This window comes from Hoplias malabaricus, chromosome 8 (assembly GCF_029633855.1).
Source record: "Hoplias malabaricus isolate fHopMal1 chromosome 8, fHopMal1.hap1, whole genome shotgun sequence".
Lineage (NCBI taxonomy): Eukaryota > Metazoa > Chordata > Actinopteri > Characiformes > Erythrinidae > Hoplias > Hoplias malabaricus.
In genome coordinates this window covers 32,545,844-32,570,331 of record NC_089807.1, presented here as the reverse complement: position 1 = coordinate 32,570,331, position 24,488 = coordinate 32,545,844, and the positions used below count along the sequence as shown (strand labels likewise).

Below are 24,488 nucleotides of genomic sequence, written 5' to 3'. Positions count from 1 at the left end.
TTTGGCGTTAGAAATATTACACAAAAAACAGTAGAAATATTACACTATGTTCCTGTTGGTTATTTTTGAACAGTTTCTCAAGTTGCATTGTGATATTTAAACAGGTTGAATGTGTTGTGGAGACCAGGGATAAGACTCAGAACTGCCAGCTCCGCCGAACAATGTCTGACCGCTACCCTACCCTTCGCTGGCTGGACCGGTGATCTCAGCAAGACTATTGCTTATTTAATCATGCACACCAATAGCAAATGCACATATACTTTAAAAAACATACATGTTATTTTCAGACATGCACACATACAATCCAGACAAAAACATAAATACACACAGAATATATCCTCTCTAAATCCCTCGAACTCAATGATAACATGAACTCTTTGCTGTATGAAATTGTTGGCGTATATTACAGTTGTTACAGGGCAGTACTAGTACATATAAAAAAATCAATATTTGAAAAAATTAAACTATCTTTTCCAGGATTTGCATTATGGAAAAAAATAGGTTAATTTAAAAATTGCAATCAACTTTCTGCACAGATGTTTTTTCAGATTATTTTTGTTACAATGTTGTAGCACAAAATTTAAATTTGGTTGTTTATCTTAACTGTAAGTTCAGTTTAAATTGAGCTTGGTTAAGAAATAATTAATATTGTTGCCTCATTTGTTTAATATTTTTGTTGGATTTTAATCAGTTCCTGATAAAAGACATAAATAAGGTAGACCTAATCTTTAAATTGACCTGGCTTATCATCATTTATTTTTACCATATTCATGGAAAAATATGCAAGGACATTCTGGTATAGTAAATACATAATGCAAATCATGGAATACTCTATAAACTGAGTGGTCATAGGACCACTAAAACTGGATGATTTTTTTTTTTTTTTGGTTTTGTTTATGTGTTTGTAACATTGTATGTCTAATGTGGCATGTATCTGTATTTGTGCTAAGAAAATGTACTGTTGTGTTCTGGAAGAGTGTTTTAAGGATTGAATCTGCAATTATTACTTATGATTGTCTCTCTTAATACTATCAGATACGAAGACACACTTGTGTGTTGGTGCCCCCCATAACAGCTTCCATCACCTCTTATGATTTTTTTTTTCATTTGATATTCCAACCATTAAAAATATGGGTGGCTGAATCCAGTTCCTAGCTACATTGCAAATTTAAATGGTCTTTGTTAGGATCATTTTTCCGTTGAGGTGAAAATGAGTGCAAAGTTGGATGGATAGCTGAATGAAATGTTGCTGAAGGGATGACATGCTCCTGAGTAAGGACCAGAGAGGGCTGGGTGAGACAAGTGATTAGTGCAGGCTAATCCTTTAAGTTCATTAGTTAAGGTCATTCTGTCTCCTTCAGACTCAATCGCAGTTACAAGCAAACTCAAATAATAGATAGATAGATAAAACTTTATTGTCAATTAAGTTTACACAAATGAAATATTGTCTTCAGCAATCTGGCACACATACAACAAGAAGATACATGACAGTACATAAAATTTCTTAACATATCAGTATAGAGTCTTCAGTCCTCTATATTTACTACTTCAGAGCACCACACAGCAATAACACCCCTACAAAATGGCTCAGAATTTCAACACAAAGCATCATTTTGTCACCTTCTCCTAATAGACAAAGATACCTGCTGGCCAAGGGTGTTTTCTTAAATTAAACATTTCAATGGTGTGATTGATCCCATTGTAAGTTAGTAGCAGCCTCATTGGATATAAGAACACTTATGGGAATTTAATGCATTCAGCTTCATACACATCAGTTCCATATTGGATATGTGTTTATGAAATACAAGCACTCCTCCAACTCAAAGTTTGTAATAAATTCCAACACTCTAGGGTTATGATCCACAGCCTAATGCTAGATGGTTTTTATACCCATAGCCAATACATGGCATTGATATAGTTGACCTTTTCACCAAAGGAGGCATGTTAAAGCAACGGGAATCATTCAACTGATAAGGTGCTTACAAATATGGAGCATGATATATATTTCTTTATTGTGTAAGAAGGAAGTTAATTCTAACTGTGATTTACAAACCATTAAAATTATTGCATTTTCTCTAGAGGAGAGATTACCTTTTTGTAAAAAAAAAAAAGAAAATGAAAAAAAAAAAGAAATTTTTATAAAGAGCTCTTTTTAAAACATGTCAAAAGTAGTAAAATAAGAATTAAGCAAAACTTGCCATCAACTGCTCCTTCAATTATCATTTTCACAGAGGCCTGTGACCAAGGAATTCTGGAGGTGAATATATTCAGAGAAATAAGTTTAAGCTAAAAATTTAAGTGAGGTAAACATGGTTATAAAATGTTTACCTGTTTGAGTTACTGCCATCAAGTTTCTGGCATGCTAAGAGTTAAATTTTCAATTAAAATTTATTTGTAGTGATTTTTTACAAACAATGTTGCAAAGCATTTTAAAAGAATTAGACATTTTTAACAATAACCAAATCACACTGGCTTACAATTTCTAATAAATGAAATAATAAATTAAATATCAAAAGATGGGCTGTGTTTTCAGCTTTTGATTGTATGTCAATAAATATATTCTACAACAATCTCAGAAAATACTATTGTGGGGAAATATACATCCATGGCGGTAATGTTATAAAAACATCCCACACTTAATTAGGGTTATATTTTATTTACATGTAATTAACTCAGAAAGACGTTTCAGTATGAACCAGATCAAAATGCATAATATTTATAGACCATAATCTATAAAAGTTAACATTTACACCAGTTGTTATATAGCAATAAAATTAAAATGACCTCCTTGTTTATACAGTGTTCGTTTTATCAGCTCCACTTACCATAAAGCTGTACTTTGTAGGTCTACTATTACAGACTCCATCCATCTGTTGCTTTGCATACATTTTTGACCACATTTACCATGTTTTTCAATGGTCAGGACCACAATGTTAATATTTAGGTAGTGGGTCAATGTCAGCACTACAATGACACTGATGTGGTGATGTATTAATGCATGATCCAGAGTCAGCAGTGCTGCCTTGGCTTTTACTCTCCAAAGTGTCAGTGCTGAATACAATCCAAAAACCAGCCACCTGGGTTGTTTGACCACCACAATTTCAGCTTGGACAAGGAGGCCATCATGTTGGGCGACATTACATGTAATATAACAGGAACTGCTATTTCTGTTCAACTTCTACCAGTGCAATACACACTAAAATGCCACAACATCAGGGTCACAGCAGTACTGGGAATGACCCACCCTTATAAAAACTGCCCTGTGGTGGTCCAGAACATTGAATAACATGTTGAAACGTGTATACAGTGAAACAGATAAGATACATCTTATTGTAAAACACTTACACTCTGTGGTAAGTGATAGCTGACAGGTGCACATACTGTATATGAAAAATGAGGCCGAATTACAGATTAAAACACTGATTTTTTTTTTTTTTAAATATAATAATACATATAATTAGCACCTGTGAAAACCTCAGCACTGTAAAAATTATATAAAAGTCCAAAAATATATTCAAACATGACTGCAGGGGAAGCAGCACTATTAAACTGCAATTACTTCATTTCAAAACAAATAATGTATTAATGTATTGTCTCTTTATGATGTTTGAATGTTTCAAATGAAACAACAGCTAAATCTACATCTCTAAAATCTAAACAACCACATCAAGGTTATTCAATGCTCTGTAACAAATTAATGTTATGTGAAATTAAATGTGTGAATATGAAAGTGTTGTGCAGTGAAAAGGACCAACCTTTTTCAAATTTTCTGCAATTTATATTATTTGTTCTTGGAATGTAAGGGAAAGGAAAAGGCACTAAAGGCTTGCATTTCCATCTTTTTTGTTTGGACTGTCCAATGAATATAAATGCAATCGTCAGGTGTAAAAAAAAGTAATCCCCCCCAATGACTTTAATCCAGTTATGTGGTAATTAAGGTCAGCTGTTGGACTCCATTAGAAAAAACAGGTTTTAAGTAGCCGTGGTCAAAAGAAAGTTATCCTGGCTGTCAGAAGGCGGTAAGAAAACCATTTACCTGGAACAACAATATAATGTTGCCTCTTAGCAGCTACCACCCTTAAAATGCTAGTATTATTGACACTTGGATACAATGTCATGTTACAAAGGTCACTGACGATAGCTCTGAGTGAACCTATATAACAATACTTGTTACATATTGATAATCTATATTTAGTTAATTGTATATCTTTAAAATCTGGAATTGTGATCCATATGTTGCATGGAATGTGACTTTGTGGGGCTATGTAGAAATGTTTCATTACAGAGATTTGCTCAGTCTTGTTTCACTGATAAATGCTGTCCTGTTTCATCTGTAGCTGCTCTGCTCACTGCTGTTTGCTGCGGTGGTCGGGTTTATATTTGAGGAGCAAACCCAGAGAAGCAAATCCAAATAAAGCTGTTTGGGCAAACCACAGGAGACGAGCAGAAGGGCTGTCAATGCCTTTATCACTGCAGATCGAAAGACACACATGCACAGGTTAGAATCACATTCATTTAAGAGCCACAGCACTGAAAATAGTGTACTCTACTGCCCTCCTGTGGAAACCTGGGGAAAATAATCTTTATTGCTGTTTGTATATTAAAGGGACACTAGGTAATATTTATTTATTTATTTACCGCTACTGGAGCTCCCCCTAGTGTAATCAATTTTTACAGCACAGTACTGAGGGGGGAGGGGAAAGTATGTGGTTTCCTACTCTCCACAAAAATTTACATAATGCAGTTTATGCTATGCTGAGCCCAATGAAGAATGATATAGGATTTTTCTCCCTATTGCAGGTCAGTGAAGCATCACAATGATTTTGAAACTATAATATTAAGTTAAAATTTTTATGTAGTGTACCATTAAAGAATAGCTGTACCCTGCTGGGTTCATCCAAGTCCACCCCAATTAAACTTTTTAAGTATATATTTCTCTCAGGGTGGTGTCCTGAGTCCTTTATTTGTTGCCTTTGCACATGACTGTCAAGCCTACTATGTATCCAAACAAATTTGAAAATAAGCTAAAAGCACCTCAGTAATTGCTTTTAACTTGTGAATGAGAATAAACACAGATGAGAAACAGAGATGTTGGTTCATTTGTGTGATATAATCTTGTTTAAAAAATGAGAACAAAAAAAAAATTAGATTGGATAATATTAAATGGACGAGTAGATATATGAATAGGTTTTTAGGAACTGGGATGTCCTGATGGTCGCAAGTGTTAATTCGTTGATCATGAATATTCAGAAATGTGTTTTTTTTAAAGGATATTGAAAAAAAAGTTTGTTTGAAGAGGGAGATTTAAATACAGTTTTATAGGTGTAGTATTTTATTGGTCTTACTGTTTGGTGTGAGCTTATAGTGTTCTCAAGGGATAGTGTTGGGGGAAGATGTATGTGTATTGTCCTCCCCAACACAGAATCTGTGTATATTGAGAGGATTCAGGTGAGAGAAAATATGATTTTCTCTTACACTAGGTATTTGCTTTATATCTATTAAATCAAGAAGAACAAGGCTCTGAAATAGTTTAGTCCCCTAGCACATTGTGCAATTTTAAATGCCTAAAAGTACAATTTTTTATTTGTTATGTATGAGGTATTGTACTTAAGTTTATTAACATTTTATTAAAGGTGGGGCCTTTTGAGAGGAAATAATCCCCGGCTCTAGGCTTGGATTCATTCATTCATTTGTATTAGCACAGCATGGGTAGTCATCATCGGGAGCAGTAACATTTACACATTTACAGCTGAACCTGAGGGGCACTCTCGCTTTTAATGAAGCTTAAAGGCTAAGCACCAGCTCTATGAACGTGATAACAAACAAATAAATACAGTGGAATTTGAGTTCCTAACTTGTGTTTATTGATAGTCAGAAAACATGTTATTTCTTACTAATTCAAGGTATAAGGTTTAAAAGACCCCCCCGGGGTTTTTAGTCATACATGATTCCACTTACTATAAAAGTCTCCATAGGTCAGTCAATTTTACAGCATTTTTGTTCTCTGAAGCCAGCCCTTTTTATTTTCAACTATGAAAAAACATTTTATTCGTAAGGGACTGATATAATAAATTAGCAAGTAGTATTAGAGAAGACATGATCCACATGACACATGTCTAGGAAGCTTATATGTCTTTATAAAAATCAATATCAACATCACATCTGTTAAGCAATACTAGCTCATGGGCTTGTACAATGCTTCACAGCAACTCATTTTTCTTACCTGCACACTTTCATTGCCACAAGGGCCTCAAAGACATGGATGGCCCAAGCACACCACCACCTAAAACACACACAACAATGAGATATTTGGCTAAATATTTCACTTAGAGCTGGAAATTAATATACAGAAACATACAGAAACCAAACTCACCCCTTGTACATGATGCTGTAATGCTCATTTATGAGATGTTTTGCAAGAGAACCAAGCAGACCCAAACTGTCATAGGGTACCTGATTTGGCCAGAACACAGTCCACTTGAAAGGACGAAAAACAAACAAAAAAAATGCAACAAAATATGAAATTATTAAATAGTACCATAGTTGGTTTCACTCTTATTTTAAACTAAGAACAACTGAACGACTGTCAACTGAACAACTGACTGTCATTATTATAGAAAAAGGAATAATATGTAATAAATAGACATTTTTGGCTCCTTGGCGCCCCCTACCTGTTGCGTGTGTGTAATTCATATTTACAGTACTGCCATTAAATCAAGTCACTCACTCACACACAGTTTCTAAACCAAGGGATATTCACGACCAGATCTTGAGGCTTCTACTGATGAACACACACTTAGAGTCTCTCTCTCTCTCTCTCTCAAACACACGTACACCTCTATCTCATCAGGGCTGATACTTTCTGAACTTTTTTCCATGCCCGGGAGGTGGACAGGGGTGGGGGCCCTGTGTATGCAACAAACTCTGCGTTGCTCTGCCGTTTAAACCACCACGGCAGGAATGTGTGGGCGGAACACGAGGCTCCGCAGACCAATCACAGCTGCTGTGGCCCGCATCACGCGACGCGTAGTTACATTTCTGTGGAGGTGTGCATCAGGCTGCGGCGCAGGGTCCGTGTTTACGTCATAGGTTCGATGCAGAAGTATAAATTAGGCTTCAATTTGTCTGGCCAAGACCCAGGGCCGCCCCTACCCTATATCTGATTGGCTCGTTGGCTAGTAGGCTATAATCAAATTATATACAATGTACCGCTTTATTACAAGCATAAAATATAACTTTTGTGGTACTCTAACCATTTCAACTACACAGCAATTACAGAACAAGCATTTACCAGAATCAATGTCCAATGCCAAACATTGAGCTAATCCAGCTAAATTTAACAGCTGCAAACTATGCCTCACTGCTCAGTAACCATCAAAAACCTGATTATAACACTTTCATCAACAAAACCTTGACAGTGTAAATATTACACTCAGCAACCCCAGGAGAAAACATACCCAATCTTACCTAGTGCTCCTCTAAATGTATTTACTCTTTAAATAATAAGGAAACACCCAGAGTAATCCAATTATAGACACAACCAGGGGGAAAGGGGCAAAATACGGCCTAACAGGTTTCACCCTACACCTTCGGTTTCCTTACTCTTGAGAGAGTCTGAATACCTATGTTAATTCAAAATGTTAGTTTTACCTTTATAACAACCTTCAAAAGTATCACAGCTGTATTTATTTAGTCATTATTGGGTATTGAGTGCAGAATAATTGAGAAAAATTATTTCTTTCAAAATATGCAAAATGCATTGTGCATGTATACATATTTAAATATATATTTCAGGTGGTTCTGAACTTTGAAGAACAAGGTGAAATGGGGCAAACAAATTATGCAGAGCAACAGGTGGACTACAGTCTGATATTGTAGAACTACAAAGTACTCCTCTATGAACATTTGAAGCTAAAAGAATGGGGAATGAGTTGAGAGACAAGGATGTAGGATTTAACTTGCTGGATTTTATAGTGCATTTACACAACCTAATATTTAGCGTTCACTACCCCTCAAATTCCCCTCCTATGTTATCACTACCTTAACCAGACATTACATACAAGTCTTTATAAACCAGACTCTCTGACGAGGTGAATCGGAGACCAGTGAAGCTGATTATTGGAGCAGTTATATATTTAAATAGGCACCTTAAAGAAAGCTGAAAGAAGACCCACCTTGTCTGGCTTGCTGCCAAAACACGTTGCACTTGGTAGCGCACTTTCAAAATAAAAGTTTGTGGGGAAAAAAAAAACATTTTTCTGTCCGTGGTATAAATTATGGGGGAAATTAAGCTTTTTCCAATTTTGCGAGGGGCACTAACCGCCACCCCATCCCCGCGGCTCCAACGCCAATGGTCAAGACATTGTTTTGATAATTCAGGTGCATAAAAAACATTAAAAATTAACCATAAGCTCCTGTGATTTTAAAATTATTTTTTTTCAAATTGTATGACAATATAAAACATACATTTTCAGCCCTAATATATAAGATAGATAATATATATTATATATAAAACAAGTTACATTTCATAACTTACATTGAGTTTGTATTAACATTAACAAATACAGATAAGGGCATTCTGCAGTATACGTGTAGTACACAGTGTTTTTATAACAGTAGATCTCCATCTTTTTAGGCCAAGTACCACCAATTATCAATAAAAAAACACACAAGTCATATCACAGAACCACACACACAAAACGTGTACCCTGGATGAATACATACGTTTTAATACTGCTTACCATTTTAGTTAAAGGGCTGAGTCTATCCATGCAGTGGAATGTGACATGTTTCATGATCATTTTATAAACGTACGATGAAATTTGACCTCTGCATTTAACCCACACACAGTAGTGAACACACACTGATTTGGGACAGCGAACACACACACACACGATTCTTTATTGTGGATGTACTCTATTTAAAAATTTAAGTTGATATTTGTTTTTTTTTTTTTTATGTAAAACACATTCATTTTATTTAAATTTACACAATCACATCTAGTAAACTTTCAGATACAGGTACAGTGCATGAGACAAATAAATGAGATGATACGGAACAGCATAGAATGACTATAAGAGATCAGCAGGCATTTCTGGAGACAGGAGGATAGAAACATTCCAGGACAATATCTAGTCATACCAACCACAGATGAAGCTGCCCGTTGCTAAACATGCAGAACAGATGGTGGTGGATAACAGAACACTAATGTCTATCAAAGCCAGCACAAACTTTCTATAAGCTATTGGTTTTTACTCTCATTAAACACAGTACACGATGCATTTGAAATGAGATTAAATTGTCAGTGATTAAAAAATAAATAAATAAATAAATAATAATAACAATAATAATAAATTATGTATCATTACCTGACACTAATAACGTCTGTGCCTCTGAATGCTTTGCTCATAGAAATGTTCTGGCATCTACTGATGCTTTTCTTTTACCAGATGCGAACAATGCATAAAAATGATTATAGGCAAATGCACTTTGACAGCTTGCCTATTTCTAAGCTCCACACACACACACACACACACACACACACAGTAAAAGCACCATTCAGCTGTTAGCCTGACGGCCAAAAGTGCACTGGGTATTCTTAAAAAGGCAGGCATTCGAGCTTTGTTTTCAGTCCGTTAGAGGGATTATTTGTTACCGATTCACACGAGTAATGCATGACCCCATCATCAGACCCTCCACAGCACTTCGATTTTAAACTCTCCAGTAGGATTAAGATATAAAATGTACTACCCTTTCAGTGTTTTATATCCAAAGAGCCGTTACTCGCAACTTTGCTCCAGATATCAGATTACCACATCACAACATTTCTACTCATGAAAACAGAACACGTCAGAAACATAGAGCAATTCTCAATTTTAATTTCAATTGTTTTGGGAATTATAATTTAATGAATGAGTTTCTAAAGCACACGGGACACGTAGATAGCTAAGCAAGAAAGTGATAAATTAATAAAGGTACTTTGCCAAAGAGCATTTCATATTTATTATTGAAAACAACCTACCGTATAGAAGCCCATGGACAATGTTACCGTTACTATCCAGAAAAGACTCGACCTTCTGAAATACGCGTACTCATCACTTGTAGCCATTCTGTCTGTTTCAGCGTACTCTCCCTGATTGTTTAAAAAACTGAGAGAAATGCAGGAGAGAGGGAGAGGGCAACCTTGTTCAGACTTTCATAATAAAAGCCTCCTAACGCTAACCGTGGACTACGACGGAGTTTTAGGGCCACGGCGTTAAAAAAAATCAAGATTCCGAGAATATGTTTTAGGAATAATTCTGAGAGAAAAAAATCTCAGAATAATTGAGTAAAAAAAAGTCTGTATATTTTCGAGAATATAATCAGAATATGTAGAGAAACACTGTTTGGGTTATTATTTATTATAATATATAGACAGTCTGTGCGCCTTGAGTGAGTTGTGAAAGAAGCAGTCAGTGAAGTGAACAGAATTATTTATTAAACGCATCCACAGACATGACGACCCCGTCAGTGCAGCCCCTGAGTGCGATGCATAAGGCTTTAGTTTATTGTACGAGTCCGTGCCGTAACGCGATGGAGCCTCGTGGCCGCGCCGGAGTTCCTCTCGCTCTGGAGCCATCATTTTCGTGATTATTAATTGTATCCTGTGAAACTACATGCCATGGGTTCGTGCACCGATTCAGGGTTTAAACACTAATCACACTGTGGTCCTGAGTGTTTATTCCTGAAATCTATACCATAGCAAGACTTAAGCAACACACTGCATTCCACAGTTACACTGTGTGTGTCTGCTCCATTACACGCAGCAAATTATTCCGAGAATGTTCTCAGAATTATTCTCGGAATCTTGTTTTTTTTTTTGTTTTTTTTTTTTTTTTTTAAACCCGTGGCCCTAAAACTCCGTCGTAGGACTGTAACTGTAATAGGAAGAAGAAAAAAAACAGCAAAATTTCTACCAAAAGTGAAGCTAGAACAGATAGATGGCTGTTTGGTAGCAGTGTGTATCTCCACCTGCCAGCTTTAGCAGAGATGTTATTTTGCTGTCCTTTTTTGTCCAGTCACAAAAGTCCCCTGCATCCTCAAGTGGCTCTATACTAAATATTAAATTATTTTCTAATTATAGCACCCCCCGTATATGCATTTTGATCATATTTGGCACACTTTGTCAGAGTAATGCCATGCACATATGTACCCATTTTAGTTTGATTTGGTTAAGCTCCAAAAAGTTTGATTGAGTTATAGCTCAAAGAGTGCACTGAGCTCTGCTCACACAAGCTTATTGAAATATTGCAGCAACTGCGTGTCCAAAGTTCAAACTTGTTTTGCTAATTATTTACCGACATGCAATACAGATTGCAATGAGTCCAATGGTTTGCTGACATGATGAAAATCCAATTCAATCAGACCAATTCCATATTTTCAGGTTACAAACATAAATTACACCCCTTTGGGACAATCACCCCGAACATTATTTAGGCTCTTGTGTGTGTCCATGTACATACCATTGATGATTGGGGATCGTTAAGCCTGTCAAAAAATTTGATTGGCTGATGACATTAACAAATTTGCCTGTATTGTGTTGTCATTATTTTCCCAAGTGTAGGCTTGCTCACAGAACAAGCATGCTAAACATCAACTTGATACACATTGAAAATGATGAGATATTGCCAAAAAGACATAACTACATATTATAGCGCCCCCTATAATATTTCATGCACCAGCATAAGGATGCTACATCAGAATCATGTCTTGAAGCAATGTCTGAAAATGCATCTGAGTTGACTTAAGTATATAGGAGTTACATGGGTTAAAGTAAAACATACCATTAAAGGTACAGGTTCATTTGCATATAACCGCCATCTTGTTTCGAAAATTCCAGATTTATTATTATTTTTTTTTTTTTGATAATTATTGACTGGCATGCTACAAACATTTTAACACCAAGGTCATGGCGATCAGATCAAAATACGAGGACTAATTCGCATAATTAGGCTTTGTGAATTATACAAATTGAGTGGATCGTAGTGGTTGTGTCAACCTTTTTGGTTCATCAGAAACAAAGGATTTATGTAGAAAAAATATTTAATCTCTATGAATCATGGTGTGGAAAATCTTGTAATGAAAGCATTTTCCATCATTGTAGCACAACCTTGGGGCGAATCAGGCTTCTTTGTGCCTGAGTAGCAGGAGGGTACTATTTGTTGACGAAGTGGGAAGTCTGTAGGCCTTAACGTTTGGTCTGTGTGTTTCGTTTCATGTCAGAATATTTTAGTGGCGGAATTATAATATACATTTAAACAATTACAATAGGGTTCCTTGCACTGTAGTACTCAGACCCCTAAAATGTTAGCTAGTACATTTTAATTGAAAATATCCAATACCCAACTCAATATACAGGGTTGGATATTGGATATTTTGGGCCTTGGATGATTTTCGTGATAATTGGTCATTATTAAACTAAATGCCATGTACAATAATAATCACAATACTTTAACACACAAACGCATCTCCAAGATTTAATTGTGTACTGGCACAAGAGCAGCTGTTCTTCTGTGTGTACCACTGTTCTGCAGTGTGTTCTGGCACAAGAGCTGCTATCCTGCTGTGTGTGCTGTGTATTTTTGGTGTTTTTTGTGCATTTTTGGGTGATTTTTTTCACTCCGAGGTGATGGCGCCCTCATTGTCTATTTTCATTTACATTTACATTTACAGCATTTAGCATTTATCCAGAGTGACTCACAAAAATGCTTGGTGTTCAGACAGCTAGTACAAATAGGTTAGGGTCCAAATTCCCTATGAGCTCAGACGCTTGTCATAACAATGGCTATCTAGAAAGAACAAAACTTAGTAATTGCAATAAACAATGCAATCTAGTCAGTGCTCAAACCTAGAAGGAAAGGTGTTAAGTGCAGTATAAGTGCAAAAACAGTCTGTTATGGTGAGCACCTAAGTGGGTCACAAAGAGATGGGTCTTCAGTCTGTGTTTGAAGACTGCAAGAAAGTCCGCTGTTCAGACAGCCAGTGGAAGTTCGTTCTACCATCTGAGCACTTGCATTCAGTACCAGCTGAAGGGGCCTGATGGCACCTGGGACAAGCACCTCGGTAGCCTCCTGAGAAAGAAAGGGTCGGATCCTCTGGATGTTGTACAGAAGGAATTTGCATGACCATTTTATGTTTGCAATATGGGTTGTGAACAATAGCTGGCCATCCAGACTCACACTCCTTGCATCTTCAGATGGAACAGTTGAGGAGTTCTCAAATGAGATAGCAAGATCTTGGTGAGGACCATCCATTTCAGGGTTGAAAAGAAGCTCAGTATTGCTAGGATTGAGCTTCAGGTTGTGAGCTGACATCCACGAAGCAATGTCAGTCAGACATGACAAGATGCGACTGGAAATCAGATGCCAGATGGTGGGAAGGAAAGCATTAGTTGAGTGTCATCAGCATAATAGTGGTAAGAGTAACCATGAGAGGTAATTATATCACCAAGTGAACGGGTAACAATGAAAATAGAAGACCCAGACCAGAGCCTTGAGGGACACCAGTGGAGAAGAAGTAGATCAATGTTACCTAGTAAGAGTGATCTTCCAGATAAGACTAAAACCATTTCATGCCAAACAAGTAATTCTGAGTTTGTTGAGGACAGACAAGAGGATCTTGTGGTTGACTTTTTCAAAGGCTGCAGAAAGGTCCAGAAGAATTTGAACCAATGTCATTTTGGGTGATCTTGCTGTCTGGAGCTTCTCAGTAATTGCTACAAGGGCAGTTTCAGTTGAGTATGCTGGTTTGAAGCCAGACTGGTTGCAGTCCTGGAGCTGGTTCTGGGTAAGAAAGAGGGACAATTGATAGACTCTGCATTGAATAATTCTAGAGAGGAAAGGAAGTGATACCGGTCTGTAGGTGCTTAAGTCTGAGGAGTCCAAAGTGGGCTTCTCCATGATGGGAGCCACCCTGGTGGTCTTGAAGCCAATGGAACTTGACCAGAAGACAAAGGATTGTTTAGGGTGAATGTGGTGAAAGGCAGCAGGACCACTGAGATTGACTGGAGAAGAGTGGATTGGAATGGGGTCCAGTGGGCAGGTGGTTGTCTTGCTGGACTTGAGTAGCTGTAGGATGGCATCTGTGGAAAGGGAGGAAAAGCAGTTTAAGGAATTTGTGTTAATTACATGTGGAGGGAGGGCTGACAGGAAATAGACTGGCAGATTTTTTTAACCTCAAAGAAGGTGAAAAAACCTTCTGGGGTGAGAGAAGAGGGTGGTGGGGGAGATGGGGTTTTTTTGGGAAAGAGGAGAAAACCCGTGTGGGTCAGATGCTGATGCTTCCAGTCTCCCTCTATAGAAAGACAACTTTGCAGAATTAACTTCATTAGAGAACCTAGATAGAAGAGATTGGTAGGAATGAAGATCCAAGTCAAGCTGGGATTTCCTCCAACTTCTCTCTGCCTTTCTTAGTTTTCTTTGGTTGCTGCAGAGAACACCTGTCAGCCAAGGGGCAGGTGGTGAGGATCTTGGAGGCCTGGAGGATAGAGGATATAAAAGGCGAAGATATGGAGTGCAGGTTATGTTGAGTGAAGGAAGAGCAAGGAGGAGAGACATAGACAAGTGTAAAAGAAAGAAAGTGATTATCTGAGTAGTGAAGGGGAGTTATTGTGATATCCAGTGTATGGAGTAGGTCTGCTGAAGATTGGGTTCAGTGTGTTGCCTGCTCTGTGAGTTGGGGGAGACTGGTTGAGGGGGATGACAAAGGATGACTGCAAATTGTCTGTTAGAAGGTTGAAGTCACAGAGGAAAATGAGTGGTGTTCCATCAATGGGGAAGAGACTCAGAAGAATATCTAACTTGTCTATGAAATTGACGAGCAGCAGGGGGGCGATAGGTGACAATAATATGCAGTTTAGTGGGTGAAGACACAGTAACAGCATTGTATTTAAAAGATGATGAGGAAAAGAGAGTGAAATTAAGGCCCACTTCCTGGACACAAACAAACTAGTGCCACCACCCCTGCCAGTCTGTCTTGATGAGTGGGAGAAGTTTAAGGTAGAGGATAGGGCTGCTGGAGTTCTCGGGGTGATCCAGGTCTCATTCAATGCCAGGAAGTGCAGAGAATGGTGCGATGCCAGGGCTCAGATGAAGCCTTTTGGACTGCTGATTGGCAGTTCCAGAGTCCACCTACTACCCTGGTCTGGGATTAAGATGGCCTTGGTGGATAGATAAGATTACTTGTGTTGCGCCTCCTGTAATGAAAATGGGGGCTTCTGACTCAGAAGGGTGAGAGAATAGTAACTGAGGAATGCATGCAGAAAGAACAAGAAAGGGCAACTGAATGTACAGAAGATTATAAATTAAAGATAAAAGCTTTTCAAGAAGTTGATTTTCAAGAAGATGGTGAGCTAAAGACTTTAGCTTTTTGCTGGAGATACTTTTTGCAGTTTTTCTCAGCTACATTTTATAGTATTTCGGTTTTTGCTTACATTTTATTTCATTTTCTGACCATCTTTTGGCTCAACAAGTCTGAAGCTGATAATGGAACTAAACAATTAAACAGTTAGCTGCAGAAAACAGTGACAATTACCACCTGAGAACAGTAGTTCGCACCAAAAATCTGGGAACCTAAAAATGGGCTGTCCACCTACTTTTTCATGGATATGGCACAGAATCATTCAGTAGTTGGCCTTGCCATTTTTAAGTAGCAGTGCAGGCTATGCATCATCCAGCTTTTGATTTGTCTGTAGTGTTAGCTTCTGCTCTACCATCTCATCTGGCCCGTGCAACATTTTTGTATTGAGCATATCTCCTGCAATCCAGCAAAGTTATAGCCTAGTGAAAGAAAAGCTCAAAAATGTTTTTGGCCCTACGTACACTTCATCATTTTCTCAAACACATGTGAATACTTCTTTAGCCTGGTGAGAATTTGGATGTGTATAGTGCAGATATCACTTGTCCTGTGCTGGAGGCCTTCCCTAATTATGATATTCATGCTCAAGCAGGAGAAAATGTAAATTTTTGTGTAGCCAGTGTGGACCCAACTTTGCAGTCAAAAGTTCATGAGATGGGTGCATCCAGTATAGAGGAGGTTGTCATCATTGCCAGCTGCTGTGAGAGAGCACTGCACTTCAGTCTGCATCTGCTTGACCACCTCTTTCTCTGACCCCAGATCAGGTAGCTATGGTTTACTCTAAGTCTTCTTATTCTTATTCTAATTTCCCAATTATATTTGTTCGGGATTTCTTGGAAAATTATGCCCTATTAGATATCAGATATAAATCACTGCTGTTATGGAACGTGTCTCCCTCTGTTACCAAAAAGACATGAAGTAGCTTCTGGTTGTAATGTATTAAGTTTCCTTCTTTGAGCAAAACAATCATCACAGCTTGTGTTTCAGAAGCTACAACTGTTTCTCCTGTGCCAGCTGACTATGTAGGTGTTTTTGTCCCTAAACCAACTTGTAATATTGTTGTAGCACATACACTCAGTGAAGTTCAGAATGGCATGATTGTTGTTTGTATGTTAAACACCACTGCAAAAAAACAAAAAACAAAATTGAATTGCAACCAGGTCAACATCTGGGTGAATTCCATTCAATTTTATCCAATGCCACTCCAATAGTTGAAGAGAAATGCTGTGTGACATCCCCTGTGCAAAATGATATTGTACCACCTGTACAGATAGATGTGTCAAATTCTGATTTCTACTTAAGAATTACTCCAAGGTTTTCAATATGTATACAGAAGACAGAGATCTCACAGGCATAATCAAACAGACATCAAACATCATAATCCATCATACGCACTGAGAGTGCTGCTCCTATTAAGCAGAGATCCTAGAGAGTAACGCCAGAGCAGAGAGCAGAAATACAGACTCAAGTAGATAAGCTATTGAAAGCAGATATAATTGAAGAAAGCTATAGTCCTTGGGCTGCATCAGTCATTTTACTTCTTAAAGAGGACTGTACCTGGCGATTTTGCCTGGAATATAGAAAGTTGAATGATATGACTATCAAGGACTCTCATCCTTTACCTAGAGTTGATGATGCACTTGGTGCGTTATCTGGCTCTGCTTGTTCTACGGACAAGCAATAGCAAGGTAGAGAAGCAAGGTCAGGAAAAACTGCATTCACTACTGGCTCTGGGCTCTAACATTACAAAGTTTAACTTATGGACCTTACGAACGCCCTTGGAACATTTCAGATAATAATGGAAATGGTGTCCCCGTGGCCTCCCATGGAAGACATGTTTAGTGTACTCGGATGATATTTGGAATAGGTTTTCTCCAGATTTCAAGCTACTGGCCTCAAGCTAAATCCTGCTAAATGCTATTTGGCCAAAGACCATGTCCAGTTTATAGGTCATGTTGTTTCTAAAAATGGCACTCAGACTGATCTGAAACACGCTTTGTCTAATCTTCCAGTTGTTGCTTTTCCAGATTTCTCATTGCTCTTCTTGGTTTATACTGATGTTTCTTGCTCTGTCATTGGAGCTGTGCTAGCTCAGAAACATGGAAGCCATGAAAGTTTTTACACATGAAAGCTGAAAGAAGGTGGTAAACATATGATGTTTGGACAGTAAGGTATTTCAGGCAATATCTCTACAAGCAAACCTTTGTGATAATCACGGATCACAAAACTCTTGCGGGCCTTCGGAATATCCCTATTGACAATGAACTGTCCCACGTGCATGCTAGGCTTTGGAGCTTGATTCCTGTGAATGGACTGTTCTTTACAGAGATGGGCCGAGTCACAATAATGCTGACGCTCTATCACCTCACCCTGATGTCAGTAGTCCCACTGGTCAAATCACCACCTCCACCCAGACCAGTAGTTTGACTCCTGTCTAGTCCTGTTCGTACATCACACCGAGGTAATTTTCACAGTACTGATCTCGAACCAGTTGATAGTGCAGACACTCTGAATGCATCACTCAGCCCTGCTTCACAGTGTCCCTCTGAGATTTTTCTTCTACATTTATACTTCAGCTCAAGGATGATGACTTGAAAAGCAACAACAGGGTCCATTCTTATGAGCTGGAAAGCTAGAGGTCAAAGGCCACCTTACTGTCGTATGAAAACGCGCTCACCGGTAGAGAGAGCATTTTGGCAAGAACATCACAGGTTTTTTTTTAACAATGGCATCCTCTGCCGCAAGGTTTACAGGCCATCTTCTGGGTTACTGCTGCATCAAGTAATTATACTAAATGCTTTGCAGGAATATATTCTCAAGCTGCTCCATGGAAATCCAGTAGCTGGTCATCTTTCTGTGGAGAAAGTCTTGAAGCAGGCACAACAGATTTGTTACTGGCCATTTATGTCATGTGACATCTGTGAATGGTGTAGTGTGCTCCATGTGATGCTAGATGTAGTCCTACATCTCATCAGAGGGCATCTATGAATACCCACATCATCCACAATGTGTTGGCATAGTCATGTGTTTTAATAGGACCCTTAACAACCAGCTTGCTACTAGCTACAAGTTAATACTTCTACAACCGGGTGAGTGGGATCATTGTCTCAACCAAGTGGCCCTTTCAGCACAAACCCTTGTGCTACAACAGGCTTCAATCCTTTTCTTTCCCCACTCATGGATGTGAAGCTAGAATGCTTTCCCCTTTGGTACTTTGGTGCCACAGGTTAGGTTCTTCAACTTGCCCAGTCGACCGTCTTGTGAATTTGCCCAGTTACTTGATGGACTATGTTTTGAAATAGGACAGTTCTCACAGATGAAGACTACAGGATAGTACTGTACTGTGGTACTGCTCAGTTATATAGAGCAAAACAAGGATGTTTATGGGAGACAGGTAAGAAATGTAAGGGTTAAATTGGGCCAATGAAGTGAATAGACTTTTTAGTTTTTAAAATGTTCTACCTTTATATTTTAAGGTTTTATACTACCAGCTGTTAAGTCCAAATATTAAGGGGAGTAACTTTTTTTTCCACCAACCCCCAGTTCCAATACTGAGTTTAAATCAGTGAAAAGAAAAATATTCTTAATCATTATGAATAAATGAATTTTACAAACATTTTGCAAAGACAAAGAAAGTAAAATCATATACTGGCTATTAACTGTTGTTAAATTGAATACTCCTGCTATTTAAACAAAAATAAAACAAGTTAAAAAAAAAAGAAAACAAAAAACCCCAAGCTCAATTTGAACTCTAAAAGCTCACTAATGAAAGCATAAATTGTGGGAATATAAAGAGGGGGGGGGGGGGGAGAAGAAGGGAAAAATAAATAAATAAATAAATTATATATATAAAATTACAAAGCACTACAAACAAACAAGAAACAGTATAGTATCCATTTTTATTACAAAAAGGTTCTGTACATTTGCTGTTACATTAAGATCCCAGAGACAAAAGAAACAATAAAAATGGAAAGAAAAAACCTCACAAAAGCTCACGCAAATTCAAAAGTCTCAAAACAAAAGAACCAGTGTTCATTGTTTCTCACACTGTAACTGTAAAACAAACCTCTAAAAATATAATGAAACAAACAAGTTCAAAGATTTTCACATTTTCTATATGAGAAAACAGAGTGTAGGAGATATGGTGTTTGGCTTGAAGAAAACCCTTCACAACTTCATGCCACCAATGCGAAACTCTGCACTGAGTATGTACTGAATGTAAAGCCGCATGAATGACTTTGAAGGAGAGACTTCCACAGAAAGCTGATGTAAAGATGTTTACATTACCGTTCCTAAATGCAGCAAGAAAAAAAAGTTCCCTTTGTACAAACAAAAAAGGCTTGAATACAAGTGAGATCTGCAGCATGTGGGTACTTTGTCAATTGGTAAGATGAATATTCAAAGTGAAAGCATTCTCCAGAGGAAGGAGAAGCAAGCAGCCTTCTACTATGGACTGTCTAATGAGTCCAAACCGTAAAACTGTTGTGATGCAGTAGTTTGAAGACTAGTGACTGAAGGACAATGCCAGTGTATCTGAGGAAGAACAATCATCAGTAAAGGAGGGCCAGGTGGTCATGTTAATAGTTCATTTTCTAGCCTTGCAGATACTTAAACTTCAATTGAAATTTGCATTTTGAATTTATGAAGTAGATGAAAGATATTAACAGTCAACTGAGCCCTTATCAGCACACGTGGACAGAACATGGCTCTAGCATGAACTTCAAGTTCCATTTTCAAAATGTGCTAAGGATCGTCTAAAAGGCCAGCAAAGCTTTTTAGTGTTTAAATGTGTGCCAACTTTTGAATCATCTTGGGTATAAAGTGGGTATAAAACCAACAGTGTATAGTTTGAATGAACAAAGCAGAACCATAGGACTGTGCCCATTTCCTAATTATTAGTTCTAAGTGTTGTTAAAATATGCTGCAGTGTTTTAACTGCACATGCTAGAGCACACATACTGTCAAGAGCACTCAGGTAGGTCATACTGTATCTGGGAAATACACTAAAGAGTTTTAAATGAAGGGATAGAAAAAAAAAAATAAAAGTTGAGTGGCTATTTAAATCTTTTTTTTTTGCTTCTACTTCTGAAGTCATTACAGAAGATTAAAGGGGGGGGAAAAAAACAACTTTTCTCCATGATCATATAAATCAATAAAATATATAATTACATTACATTAATTTACAATTTGTAAATAACTTTTTTCATATGCAAAATACAAAAAAACAGCATCTTATAAAAACAACTACAGTACATGCCATTGCACTATCAGTTAAAAAAAAAAAAAGAAAAAAAAAATTATGTACATTTCCAACTGTTGCTTTCATCTGATTTCCTGAAAGTCTCAGCCCATTAATCTCTCTCCACTGTGACTCACACCCAAGTCATATGTCCTATTCAGACCCATACTCATTCACACACATATACTGACAAAATAAAGCATCTTTGGCCAAAGGTAGAGGCTGCAGTATCTGCAACAGCTATGTATAATGGTTTTCCTTTTCCCTTTTATGCAACAAACACACACACACTTACAAACATACATACGAGTAACATGCAAAAAACGCATGTCAGAACTGGAGTCTATATTTTATAAATTGCAGTGCACACAGCAGAACCAAGAAGGCCAAGTTTCTCTCAGTTCAGTGTCATTGAGGTCAAGACACACATTTACAGTAGAAACTGTAAAAATCACATACACTCCTATGTCATAAAAAGATGAATTGCTTCGAAATGGAACAAGGCATCAATAAATAGTGATGTTAGTCCCTGGTGATTCTTCAGAATCAAGGACAGCCTTCAGTCACTCTTGGCATTTTGTGTGGCATCCAGATTCACCACCTGAAGTTCGGTCAGATTACTGCTGCTGCTGCCGCTGGATTGTTGACCAATCACCATCTGTAAAACAATAAAAAAATAAATAAAAACATTAGAAGTCAGGATCCATTGCACACCCAAATAATTTACTTCAGCTCACAGCAACATTAGCATGCCACTCTGTGTATGTAACGACCAAAACCAAAACAACTTTTTATATTTGTGTGTTCAACAATACATATTACACTGATACAAAAAGGCTAAGCAGTGATAACTCATAGATGTGCTTTCCAATTATTCCATAATTTCTGATTTTGAAAAATCCAAAAAACAAACAAAAATAATAATAATTTACAGAAAATTATCATCAGGACAATTAATTTTTTGAATGTTACCCAGTGTAGCTTTTATATAGTAAGACACTATATCACAAGATTCAACTTTAGATGGCTTTGGAAGCCTTTCTTGATTAGGAAGAAGAGCTTCCAACATCAGAATGCTAGTACATGCAGTGTTCCTGACATTTTTGGAAATTGGCAAAGGGGAAAGTAAAAACCCCTCCCGGCAGTGAGTTAGTAGAGTCAGCGGCATGCTGGTTGCAGAGAGAATATTAAGAGTTTCACTTGTAAAGTGGAGATCTTGCCGTACTGGGTGTAGCTGCACAGCTGAAACAGGTATCTGAACCATGCCAGGGGGTGCTGTGAGGAACACCTGAGGAACAGCACCTGACAGCAAAAAAATACACACACACACACACAACTTAAAAACAGCAGCTGCAGTTTACATTGTCATGTCCAATGCGCCAAAAAAAGATATGCAATAGAAATTCATAAATCCATTGGCATATGAATGGGGATATATTACTCTTAATAAATAAGCAACCAACCAATCCACAACATTTAGTGTGTGTTCACCTACAACCCCAATTCAAATTAAATTGGGACATGGAGTAAAACATAAATAAAAACAGATAAACTTTGTTTTTTTGCAAATATTTGAGGCCCGCAACACATTACAAAAGAGTTGGGATAGGGGCAACAAAAGACTGGGAGAGTTGAGGAATGCTCAAAAAACACCTGTTTGGAACATTCAACGGGTGAACAGATTAATTGGAAACAGGTGAGTGTCATGATTGGGTTTAAAGGGAGCATCCACGAAGGGCTCAGTAGTTCACAAGAAAGGATTGCACAAGGTATACCACTTTGTGAACAACTGCGTGAGCATATCTTCCAACAGCTTAAGAACGTTTCTCAATGTACAATTGCAAGAAATATAGGGTCCAATAGCATCATCTACAGTCCATAATATCATCAAAAGATTCAGAGAATCTGGAGAAATCTCTGCATGTAAGTGGCAAGCACAAAAACCAACACTGAATGCCCGCTACATTTCGATCCCTCAAGCAACACTGCATTAAAAACCAACATCATTCTGTAATGGATATTACCTCATGGGCTCAGGAACACTTCAGAAAGCCATTGTCAGTGAACACAGTTTGTTGCTCCATCTACAAGTGCAAGTTTAAACTCCACATGCAAAGCGAAAGCCATATATCAACAACACCCAGGAACGTCGCCAGCTTCTCTGGGCCTGAGCTCATCTAAGATGATCTGATGCAAAGTGGAAAAGTGTCCTGTGGTCTGACAAGTTCACATTTCAAATTGTTTTTGGAAATCGTGGATGTCATATCCTACCCGCAAAAGCGAAAAAGGACTGTCCGTATTGTTATCAGCGCAAAGTTCAAAAGCCAGCATCTGATGGTCTGGGGGTGTGTTAGTGCCCTTGGCATGTGTAATTTGCACCATTAATGCTGAAAGGTACATACAGGTTTGGCGCAACACGTGTCTTTTTCAAAGACGTCCCTGCTTATTTCAGCAAGACAATGCCAAACCACATTCTACAGGTATTACAACAGAGTGGCTTTGTAGTAAACGAGTGCAGGTACTAGACTGGCCTGCCTGCATTCTCCCACTGAAAATATGTGGTGTGTTATGAAGCGCAAAATATGACAGAGACCCTGGACTGTTGAGCAACTGAAGTTGTACCTCAAGCAATAATGGGAAAGAATTCCACCTACAAATCTTCAATTAGTGTCCTCAGTTCCCAAACACTTGAGTGTTGTTAAAAGGAAAGGTGATGTAACAGTGGTAAACATGGTCCTGTCCCAACTCTTTTGGAACATGTTGCAGGCCTCAAATTCAAAATGAGTGAATATTTGCAGAAAACTAAGTTTAAAAACTAAATACCTTGTCTTTGAAGTGTATTCAATTGAATATAGGTTGAAATGCATTTGCAAATCATCGTATTCTGTTTTTATTTATGTTTACACAACATCCCAACTTCATTGCTATTGAGGTTGTATATCTGGGTACAGAGAGTGACGAATAAAATTTGAAATAAGACAAGCAATTGTTTAATTGGCTATCAAGATCAAAAGCATGGGATTCAAACAAGACATACCAATCTGACTCAAACAATTATGTCTAGGGATATCACGATACCAGAAATATTTAAGATAGTACTGATACCACTAAAATTCCATGATTATCAATACCAAGACAAAAAAAACAAACCAATGAAACAAATGCATGTCAACATAAATGCTTATGTAAAAAGTATTTTTCCAGACGAGAAAATAAATAAATAAATAAATAAAGTTGGGCAATTTAGTTACTTTTTTCGTTTGTTTTGTTTACTGATGTTTCTAGCTCAGTACTCTAGCCCTTTAGACGTGTTGGAATGTGGGAGCTTCACCCTGATTGGCTGTAGAGACCCTCACACTCCTCCTGTGTTTAAATGTTCACAGTGGGAGAAAGGCAGCTAGTGAAAGAAAACATGTTTATTTGATTAATGTTTGTTGAGCTTGTGGCTGCCAAATAGAACCGTTTCTAGAAGAGAAGTCGTCTCTTGTACGGATCTGTGAAGTACGGATGAAGTACGGATCTGTGTTTGTCCTTCCTCCTTGGGCGCACATTGCCATAACATGGCCCCTGATTGGTCTATAGACTTGACTGACATGTCATTGGAACACTGAGGAAGCCTAAGCTACACAGGGATATTTTAAGTTGTTTTTTGTATTTTTTGTAAACCTTTGCCAACACTTTTACACACACACAGAAGTTTTGACAGAAAGACTCAAATTTGGTCAGCCTAAGATAAGTGCTGGTGTGTTTTGTGTGTGAGTCACTTCTGGGCTTCTTCAGTCTTCGTGATGCAGCACTTAATTGGTCGTTGGACACAAACGCTAAATATTTCCATACAGAATTTTTTCTCTTGTAT

At 37.7% G+C, this 24,488-nt stretch overlaps 3 protein-coding genes across 7 annotated transcripts in view; 1 reads left to right on the top strand and 2 right to left on the bottom strand.

The window, feature by feature from the left end:
- Nucleotides 1-569, top strand: part of LOC136706120 (L-threonine ammonia-lyase) — a 3,835-nt gene extending 3,266 nt beyond the window's left edge. The window contains exon 4 of the mRNA XM_066680053.1: nt 105-569. Coding sequence (XP_066536150.1) covers nt 105-203 — 99 coding nt within the window. The 3' untranslated portion in view covers nt 204-569. The remainder of the gene's footprint in view (nt 1-104) is intronic.
- Nucleotides 570-1,403: 834 nt separating this feature from the next.
- On the bottom strand, nt 1,404-10,175 carry tmem254 (transmembrane protein 254). 2 transcript variants are annotated; one of them, XM_066678654.1, is made up of 4 exons: nt 10,022-10,175; nt 6,374-6,477; nt 6,224-6,283; nt 1,404-4,470 (listed from the first exon to the last, which is right to left on the bottom strand). In XM_066678654.1, the coding sequence occupies exons 1-4, from the start codon at nt 10,106-10,108 to the stop codon at nt 4,347-4,349; spliced, it is 375 nt and encodes a 124-aa protein (XP_066534751.1). In that variant the 5' UTR covers nt 10,109-10,175; the 3' UTR covers nt 1,404-4,346. The 2 variants fall into 2 exon arrangements, with proteins under 2 accessions (XP_066534751.1, XP_066534752.1); XM_066678655.1 differs by having other exon boundaries at nt 6,374-6,453.
- A 9,116-nt stretch (nt 10,176-19,291) lies between these two features.
- Nucleotides 19,292-24,488, bottom strand: part of srfb (serum response factor b) — a 30,497-nt gene continuing 25,300 nt past the window's right edge. For 3 of the 4 annotated variants that reach the window (XM_066678653.1, XM_066678651.1, XM_066678650.1), the window contains 2 exons: nt 21,858-21,934; nt 19,292-21,290 (listed from right to left, as the gene is read on the bottom strand). In XM_066678653.1, the coding sequence (XP_066534750.1) occupies nt 21,192-21,290; nt 21,858-21,934 (176 nt within the window). In that variant the 3' untranslated portion in view covers nt 19,292-21,191. Of the gene's footprint in view, nt 21,291-21,832; nt 21,935-24,488 lie in introns of all 4 variants that reach the window. The other variant, XM_066678652.1, reaches the window with a different exon arrangement.

Excerpts from the sequence above, each read along its gene's own strand:
- tmem254 (XM_066678654.1), bottom strand. The coding sequence starts at position 10,108 with ATGGCTACAAGTGATGAGTACGCGTATTTCAGAAGGTCGAGTCTTTTC. Across the intron at positions 6,478-10,021 it reads TGTCCATGGGCTTCTATACG|TGGACTGTGTTCTGGCCAAA; the intron begins GTAGGTTGTTTT and ends CGTCCTTTCAAG. Across the intron at positions 4,471-6,223 it reads GTGGCAATGAAAGTGTGCAG|TGATAAAGGCATTGACAGCC; the intron begins GTAAGAAAAATG and ends TTCGATCTGCAG.